This window comes from Montipora foliosa, chromosome 3 (genome assembly GCF_036669935.1).
Source record: "Montipora foliosa isolate CH-2021 chromosome 3, ASM3666993v2, whole genome shotgun sequence".
NCBI classification, from domain to species: Eukaryota; Metazoa; Cnidaria; class Anthozoa; order Scleractinia; family Acroporidae; genus Montipora; species Montipora foliosa.
The window spans coordinates 61,053,875-61,063,874 of NC_090871.1; the positions used below are offsets into that span (position 1 = coordinate 61,053,875).

Here is a 10,000-nt window from a genome sequence, read left to right on the forward strand (position 1 = left end):
TTGAAGCCATTGTTGTTCGGCAGGTACAAAACGCAGGCCACAGGTCATTATTTAACCTATACAGAAAGTATCCTAAACATTCATAAAAGCTAACCTTAGGCCTAATTAGGCCTAAAGAAAAGTATCCTAAACATTCATAAAAGCTAATTTTAGGCCTCAATTAGGCTTAAAGAAACGTTTTTAGGCCTAAGGTTAGCTTTTATGAATGTTTAGGATACTTTCTGTATAGATAAAACATTGACCTGTGCCCTGTGACCTGCGTTTTGTACCTGCCGATTGTTGTTTGGTGTTGCTATTTTGGAAAGGTTTCTGCTGTTTATGCGTTGCTAAGCCGTAGCTACTAAAACATGGAACCACCCAAAACCACCAACAAAACTAGCCAAAACCACCCAAAACCACCAACAAAATACCAATGCGATTCAATGCGACCTGAAAAAAACGTTTTTATACCGTTTGCGTGATCTTACGTGACAATATAGCGCTTGACGTTGTATGACAAATATTGTGTGACAGTATACAGCACGTGTGTATCTTCCTTGGTGGACATGAAGTGATTTCTAGTTTACCGATTTCGCCAGATATATTATTACTGATGCAGTCTTGAACATGCACTGAAACTGTGAGGTAATTTTGGAATAACTAATCTCTTTTTTCGAAAGAGACAAACGCACAGAGGCTTATCATATAAACTGACAACAGGATGTTGTTGTAATTCCACCCAAGCAAAAGGACAGCCTTTTAGTCTTCAACAACATCCTGTCATGTTTGCAGCATGTTCTGTTTGACTGATTTTCCTGCGTATGAGTTTCTTAAATCGTGAACTGTTTAGATGGGCTCCGGTACAGCAAGCAAACAATCCAAAAGTTTTAGTTGCCACATTTTGCCAGTCCTCCAACACTATAGACCAGGTAAGAGTGTCTTGATATGAGATGTGTAAAAAGAACCCGGCAAAAAAAATATCGAGTGCATTGTTTGTACGAGGGCTTTAGATATCCACCACTCTTTGATTTTGCAGCTCTTCAATTAGCGATATCTTGTTTCTGAAGACACGTTTTCAATAAAATCTGACATGAAAATCCTGAGTCCGGAACCACCACTCGAAAATTTACTCTTAGTTTTTTCACTTGACATCAGTTTGAGTTTTAAAAATATATCTGCTGGCTTGTTTTCAGCTCGAGAGTACGCTTTGGCTTTTCGTGAGAGTTTTAATTCGAAGTTCTTTATTGCCAAATAAGCACGATAAGGATGAGAAAATTCCACGCATGATTGTCAACGTGATAGTCACGCAACATCACACAAACCGGTCGTATTGGGTATTTTTGGATGGTTTGGGGTGTTTTTTGGGGTAGTTTTGTTGGTGGTTGTAGGTGGTTTTGGGTGGTTTTGGCAGGTTTTGGCTAGCCGAATATAAGATAGGCAACGTATTCCATAGTTTAGGTTCCCCATAGCTCACTGATCTTCCTCCAAAGGACTTATGCTTGATGGCGGGGATCACCAAGTCATTGTTGCCATCAGCCCTTGTTTTTTTCATAGGTCTCCTCTTCATAAGCTCCTCAAGGTAAGTTGGTGCCAGAACGTTTAACGACTTAAAAGTCAATATTAGAACTTTGTAGTGAATACGTTGACGTATAGGCAGCCAGTGAAATTGTTTAAGAACTGGAGTTATGTGTTCATATTAACCATGAAGATGAAATGTGCAGAGAAATTCTAAACACCCTGGTGAAGTGCTTTAGCGTTGACTCTAGCAGACCATAGAGAATTGCATTGCAATATACATGTAAATCAAGTTTAGATATAATCATTGTATGAACCATTGCCGTAGCTGCAGTCTCGTTAATACAACGTCTGATCTTGAACATATTTTTCAGCGTTTAGAAGCATTTCTTTGCGGTATTTCGTACATGTTGTTTTAAAGGGGCTAGGTCACGCTATTTTAGGTAATTTTGTTTAATTAATCTAAACGTGAAATTGGCAGAGCAAGAGTCTTTCATTTGCAAAATCACGGCTACATAACAACTGAGAATGATTTTCCAGCTTTGTAAATGACATTTTGATATAGAATGATATAAGTTTGAAAAAAGGTGGGCCGACGTTTTTCAAATTTACCCAAATTCAATCCATTTCAATCCTCTCCAGTTTTGTCCATCCATGTCCCTTCTTGGCTTCCCTGTGTTTTGTTAGAGTTCTTCTATAGTTTTGAACAGTTATTTTGATATTTTAGTTAATTCTATGACCATTCGATCAGTGCTGAAATTGCCTAAAATTGCGTGACCTAGCCCCTTTAAGGTAAAGTCACTGTCAAAGTCACCCAAAAGGCGAACACACTTGGTGACATCAACTTCTTCGTTACCAACAGTGAATGATTTTAGTTCCATAAAATTACGTCGAGGTCCACCTACTGTCATTATTTCAGTTTTACTATTGTTTAACTTCAACATGTTGGTTGACATCCATTGTTTGATCTCAGAAAGAAGAGTTTCCATCTTGTACTTCGTCATAGAAACATTTTCCCTCGAAAACGCGATGTAAATTTGGCAGTCGTCTGCATATTAAAGCATGCAACGTGACACCATGACTACGAGCGATATCACCAAGTGGGACCAAATATATTGTGAACAGTTTTGGGCAAGTACGGTCTAGAAAAAGTTTCTCTGAATCGAAAGTTCTTTACCTGTGTTAATTGTCATACTTGACCACTCATTTGGACTAAATGTGTTAAAATAGCCAACAATAACGCATCAAAAATAGGCAAATTTGTTTTTGTGTATGCAAACAAGGCTATGACGTAGCAATAGTCAGGATTTCTCCGGATGACTAAATGTACTTGATGTAAAGAAGAAAACACAGGCGAGGAGAGCAATGCTTTGTAAACTTGAATCTTAATCCAGAGGCTAAATTCTATTGATATTGGCTCCACCTCTAAACAGAAAACACAGGCGAGGAGAGCAATGCTTTGTAGACTTGAATCTTAATCCAGAGGCTAAACTGTATTGATATTGGCTCCACCTCAATCTCGTACCCAGAGTCCTCGGGCTTCTGGGCCAACGGGTGAGCGCCCGGAGAGACTCTGGGATAATCGACTTGAACTATATTTTTGATTGGCCGCTTGCGTAACAATGGCAGTCCGACAGGAAGTCGGTAAGGTAATTCGGAAGCCCCAGAATTTGGAGGGAGATTCAAAATCTAAAACTAGTTTCAGTGCTGTTTGGTTTTTTCTGCCTCAGAAATATATAAATCACAAAAATAATAAAACGACGAGGTTTAAATTACGTCATATACCGCACGGGAATTTTCCCACGCTGCTAAAACGTGATTACTGTTGCGATTGCAAAAGTACCTTGGGAAAACATTACATCAGTTTCTTTGAGGAGAAATCCGTGGAATAAGGTCTTGTCGAAGCCATTCAGAATTACGGAAACATCAAATTGTAGAAGAAGAGGACATTTGTGTCGTTTCCACAAAAAATTGTCGATCGTGTTGCTTGCACGATGGCATTTTGAATGATGGAATGTACGCTGAAACACTAAAAATACACTTACCGAAAGCGTCAGAGGTTTCATCTTCACTTGCTCTTACACCAAGCTAGTGATCATTTCTCCAGTTTCTTTGTGTGTAAGGCTAAATTTCTTGTTTCTCGAACACTTTCAACCCGCCATTTCTACTGTTTACGGTTTTCTCTTTTCTGTTTCCGGTTAAACTCAAGCATACGTACTAAGACCGGAACCCACGTTTTCTGGGAAAATGGAGTCGATTATCCCGGAATCTCTCCGGGCGCTCACCCGCTGGCCAAAAAGCCCGAGGACTCTGGGTACGAGATTGGCTCCACCTATAAACAGATTTACCTCGTGGTCGTTAAACAGGGTTTTATATGTGAGTTATTTGCAGGAGTTTTACCAAGCGAAAGAGAGCTTGCAGTGCTATCCCGCGCTCATTGCTGTGAAGTAAATGCCTGGAAATCAAGTTTAATCTGTCTACCGTGGCTTTCTACGAGATCCCTGTTATAACTTCAAAAGAAATGATCGATTTATATACTTCCATACTAGTTGTGCCTTGCGGCAAGTGCCAACGAGGCAAAATTGTTTTATGTCTCTGGAATGTGTGAAAGTTTGACACAGAGGTAAAATTATTTTACTATAAATGAAAGTAGGAAAGGAAGAGTGTGAAGTAACTCTGATAAGAGTCTTGGTCTTAAAGGCATAATTTGAGGAATTCCATAATTTCAAAGTGTGTAAATGTTAAGGGAGTATTACTTAAGTTCGAAGCAATATCTTGTGATGTTGAAGTGTTACCTTAGGTTTACTGGTTGTTTGAGTATTGTTTGAATTGCTGGTTTTCACTCACGTGATCAACAGCCATGTTTTTCAACGAAAACAAAAGGAAGCGTTTGCATAATAATAGAGTTAAATTCCCGGAGGATTTGGTCGGGGCACCAACATGGCCGCCTTTTCTTTGTTTAGGGCACCAACATGGCGGTCGTGACGTCATGTGAAAACCGAGAATAAATGTGCACATGAATTTTCGTTTCATTTTTTGATTCAATCAAAAAAAGATAAATACAAAAACGTATGAAGGTTTTTGACTGAACCCTTGGATCTTACATCGATTACACTTTATTTACACACTTTGAGAGTGCTCTGTCTGAGTCCAAATTTTAACGTAAAAACGTTATACTCTTTGTCCAGAGAAAGGTGGATTGCTTTTGTAGTGGTATACACTGTCTCTGGTTTAGAATTTACTCTAAAACAAGAAAATGAAGGTTTGATTATCGAGCAACTGCTGCCATAAAGAATAAGTGACAGAAAAAGCATTCTGCGGTGAACATAAACCATGACAACTTAAATGGTATGCTGAAAGTTAACTATCAGTATAAACACAAGCTCAACTATTACACTGATGGCGTAAAAACTTTCGGCAGCCCCGTGTAGGGAATGTGTTTCATCGGCGCAACTCGAACTTTCACGCACGTGGTGATGAAGGTTATAATAACAATAATAATAATAACAGCACTGTATTTCACATTGAATGAACCCTGAAAAGCAATGTCTGCTAAGCTAAAGAACCCAACATTTAGTTGTCGGCTTGTAACGGCGATTAACCAGATAATAAATGTATTGAACGCAATAATCAAGCAATATTGTCTACCCCCGCTTTGTCCAAGTTGTGAGTGGTTCTAATTACGCAACGCTGGAGTTCAAGGACAATTCTTTGTGCTATAAGATGTGTTATAGTAATTTGTTCAATTCTTTGATCTGAAGTCTTTAAAACCGTGGCAATCGACGAAAGAAAGCAGTGGTTTAAAATTGACAAGCGAACACGCTGGTTCGAAATTGACAATTGAACACGCTGGTTCGCAAGCGAACACGCTGGTTCGAAATCGACAAGCGAACACGCTCGTTCTGTCCGAAATTTGTAGGTATAACCCTATTCCTTGATCAGCCGCTGCTTACAATTCAATTTACAAACACGTAAGGCAACTACAAGCGCCTCCAATCTCACTAGCTGAATCGTCCGCTGAAACAGCACACAAACCACACGGTGGAAGCGCCACGTGCAAAAACGTGACGTCACTACCCAAATATGGTCAAAAAAGGGTCCCTTACGCTGAGATGAGATTTTTCTTCTGTACTCACGTACGGCTCTATGATTTGCCAACTCGACCCCAGAGGGTCGGCCGCCTCGTCGGCAAAAATGGTAAGAGTAAATCGTTTCAGTAGTTTCTATACTGCGAACAAAATTTAACCACATTTCAAGTTACGTTTGTTAGCCCATTAAACAGTGAAAGTCATCTTTATATGGCTTGATTCAGTTTTCTCGCTCCAATAAAATGATATTTTGGACTAGTTGACTGAGATTTCCGTGTGAAGCGAATGTCAACAAGACCAATATTCATATACCTGAAGATCCCGCTTGAAGTCTTCCTTGGTAGAAGACCCGAACAGACCCGAACAGACAATATAGCAGTCAGGTTTTCACGTGTGAAGGATCCATCCACGTTTTATTTTCGCCGGCCGACTTTTCTTTAAAATTTAATTTTCCGGTGTAAGCTTCGGTTTTCTTTTTTTTTTTGTACGTGTTCTCAAGTCTAGATTTGTCTAGTTTCAACCCCCTCGAAAGAGTACACCCCAACAACGGTAATTGTTGATGTGAAAGAGCCTTGCAACGTGTATTGAGCAACAATGATCTGAAAATCTCGTCGACTTATTCTAAATTAAACGCTTCCCCATGTGAAAGCAAACAAATACGCTTGCTGAAGTATCTAAGAAGGCTGTCGCTGAAGGAAGAACGTGAAAAAGGTACGCTTGTCGAATACTTCTTTGTCGCATGTTCAAGGTTTTTGTCTTGTTTTCATTTGCTTAGGCTGACTTTTGCCGCCTAGTTCGATTGACTAGAAGTATTAATTGACTTGAGTTTCTGTAGCACTTATGGCCTACATGGCCTACTAACTATTGAACCACAAGACCGTTTACCATAGTTCATCTTGCATTTGAATTTCTCGAAGCAGAAGGGTTATACAACATTGAGAAAGTGATCGGGGTCGAAGAACTTGGTAAGGTCGAACAAGTTTGTTGACTATTGCTACGTCATAACACGTCATATCCAAGATGGCCCTCTCCAAGTCAGTTCAAAGTGCTCTTGTCACATTTTAACAGGGAACTGGACAAAACGGTAAATTATTTTCGAATTCCTGGGGAAAAGTTTTCGCAATTTCAGGGTTGGACACTTAATTTTGAGAGCACACGCCATTGATATGATATGATATGATATTTTATTATTTATGCACGGTAAAATCATCAGCTAAGATTACAAACAATGCTAAAATCTAAATTACAAAAGGTAAAATTTTAAAATGATTACAATAAAATACAATTACTATAATACTATATTAATTCTAAAGCTGCTTTCCATGAATGCCGTGCTTTATACTAAAATATGTCTTTAATCAGATTTTTGAAAAGCCCAAGAGACTCTGCTTGTCTCGCTTTGAGGGGTAAGCTATTCCAGACAGTAGCACCTCTATAGCTGAAGCTGTTTCTATAATAATTTGTCCGCGGAAACGGAACATTAAGCTTTCTTTCAGAGTCTCTTAAACTATAAACAGATTCGCGGTTTGTAAATTTAGAACATAGATATTCCGGTGCTAGCCCCTGAAGACACTTATAGACCATTGTGGCCAGCGCAATTTGTTGCTGGCTAACTAGATTTTTCCAGCCTAAAATTTTGAATAGCTCGCTAGCATTTGCATCAAAATTAGAGAAGGTCAAAACTCTGGCTGCTCTATTTTGCAGTTTTTGTAATTTGTCATGTAACGTGATACCACAGTTTCCCCAGACGACATTGCAGTAGTCAAAGTGCGGTTGAAGTAAAGCGTGATAAATAGAGCGCAATGTCGTCTGAGGAACGAGATGCCTTATACGTTTGAGGGCTCCAATTCCAGAAGCTACTTTCTTTGTCAGTTTATCGACATGGCTACTCCAGTTAAGATTATTATCAATAAGCACGCCCAGGGATTTAGCAACAGAAACTTGAGTGATAGGAGCACCATTAATCTCGGGAATTGGAGGATTTGTGAGAGCATACAACCTCTGCCTTGATCCAATCAGCATAAATTCGGTTTTTGTCATGTTCAGGGTAAGTTTGTTTGCTATCAACCACTTTTTAACATTTTCTAGATCATGGTTAAGTCTTGATTCTATGTCGCCTGTATTGTCACCCGCATATGTTAGGTGGGTGTCATCTGCGTACATCCATGGCATACAATTCGTTAGACAGTTTGGCAGATCATTGATATATAGCAAAAACAACAATGGACCCAAAATAGTCCCCTGAGGGACGCCGCAACTTAGTGAGCAAGTTTTAGAAAGTGATCCATTAATGGAACACTTTTGAGTGCGGTTGTCCAAATAGGACTTAAACCAGTTGTAAGAAATGCCATGTATGCCGTAATTATTTAATTTAGATAAAAGGATCTCGTGATTAACCGTATCAAAAGCTTTTTTTAGGTCTAGGAAAACAACAGCGTTTATTTTTCCTCGGTCAATGTTGTAAGCCCAAGTATCCGTAGCCCCAAGTAAAGCCGTAACGGTGGAATGAATAGAGCGAAAACCAGATTGGCATTTACATATTACGTTATGCTTTGTTAGGTACGCATATAATTGGTTATAAACTATTCTTTCGAACACTTTGGCTATAACCGGGATAACGGAAATTGGGCGGTAATTGTTTAGGTCATCACGTTCCCCTTGTTTGAATAGTGGAGTGACCCGTGCACACTTCCAGTCGTCTGGGAACACACCTACATTTAATGACTGATTGAAAATATAGCACAGCGGTTTGCAAATAAGATCCGCGCATTCACGAATAAGTCGAGAAGAAATTTTGTCAAGGCCGACTGCCTTTGATTTTTTCAGTTTATTCAGCAGTGAAAATACTTCATTTGTGGAGGTTGGGCGGAACTGAAACTACTTATCCGTGCTAGTGAGATAATTCAGATAGCTGTTGCCATCTGAAGAAGGAATATCACTAGCAAGTTTCGGGCCAATGGTAGCAAAATAACGATTAAATTCGTGCGCTATTTCTGCTGGAGCTGTTACTGATTGCTCATTTACATTCAGTTGTTTCACAGACGTTTTCACGAAATTTCGGGAAGACAGCTCATTGATGATCTGCCAGGTTTTGCGGGAATCACCCTTATGCTCGTTTAGCATATTTTGATAATAAACTTGCTTCGCTAGCCTAGTCGCACTATTGACTTTGTTCCGCTGTCTTTTAAAGTGAACCCAATCATTAGGATTTTTTGATCTAATTGCTCTGAGTTTCAAAATATCTCGATCGTGCATCTGTTTTTTAAGCTCAGAAGTAATCCATGGGGAACCCCGCGCGCGAACACGAGTGGTTCTCAATGGAGCGTGCTTGTTAACAATAGCCAAAAAGGATTCCTTCCATTCATTCCACACATCATTTGGATTGGAAGAATTGTTTATGTGATCCCAATCTTGAGATGCAACATCGCTACGAAATTTATCACGGTCAAAACTTCGAAAATTCCTATAGGTTATATTAGTGTGACCCTTACTCTGTCCATTAATGGCTAATTTTCGATAGACATAGACCATGCTGTGATCGCTAATGCCAATATGACGCACACCTGAGCATAACACCTTGTCAGGACAGTTAGTAAAAATTAAATCAATCAATGTTGCAGAAGTTTCGGTTATTCTTGTTGGTTCTGTTATGAGTTGTTGAAGACCATAAACATCCGTGATAGTTAATAATTTGCGTGTATCGCTGTCAAACTGGGATGCGGCCATATTGCAATTTAGATCCCCTAAAAGGTAGAATTCAGTATTAAGGGAATCCAATTTCCCAATCAACTCTTCAAAAGGTGAAAATATACCAACAAGCGAATTAGGTGGTCTATACCACGTAGCAACAATAAATGATTTAGAGCGAGGTCTGCGTATTTCAATACAAAGGTTCTCAAGACTGTCCATGCAAAGATCGTTGCGCACCGAAAAGTTAATTGACTTTTTTACATAAAAGCAAACGCCCCCACCTCCATATGTAGTTCTATCACGTCTAACTATATCATAACCAGAGATACTGACCTCATTATCGGTGATGTATTCATTTAGTTTAGTCTCGTTAATTGCGAGAACATCTATATCGTTACTTACGAGAAAGATCTTGAGTTCATCAAGATGAGTGGTCAATTTATTTATATTCAGCGAGGCCAGCTTAAAACCGCGTTTGGAGGGCAATACTCGAGAACGATCAATAGGATTTTGAGTCGGACTTCTCGATGACTCCTGACTGTTGCCTTCCAACGGCACGGCATTAATGGAAGGCATAGTAAAAGTTCAATGAGCTAGACCATGATAAAAATTCTTAAAAATACGCTTGTTACCTGCAAAATTCAGGTGTAGACCTCCACGGTTTAACCCCTTTTCGTTTATATTATTGTGTTCAATAAATCTCCAATCATTCGGGCGAGTGACCCTCA

At 39.3% G+C, this 10,000-nt stretch overlaps 1 protein-coding gene across 4 annotated transcripts in view; it reads left to right on the forward strand.

Moving 5' to 3' along the window:
- The window catches only part of LOC137997870 (caspase-1-like), a 37,827-nt gene that overhangs the window by 15,068 nt on the left and 12,759 nt on the right, over window positions 1–10,000 (forward strand). For 2 of the 4 annotated variants that reach the window (XM_068844184.1, XM_068844186.1), the window contains exon 5: window positions 1,534–1,558. The exons of 1 other annotated variant lie outside the window; for it this stretch is intronic. In XM_068844184.1, the coding sequence (XP_068700285.1) occupies window positions 1,534–1,548 (15 nt within the window). In that variant the 3' untranslated portion in view covers window positions 1,549–1,558. Of the gene's footprint in view, window positions 1–1,533; window positions 1,559–3,885; window positions 5,915–10,000 lie in introns of those variants that run through there. One more of the 4 variants, XM_068844185.1, reaches the window with a different exon arrangement.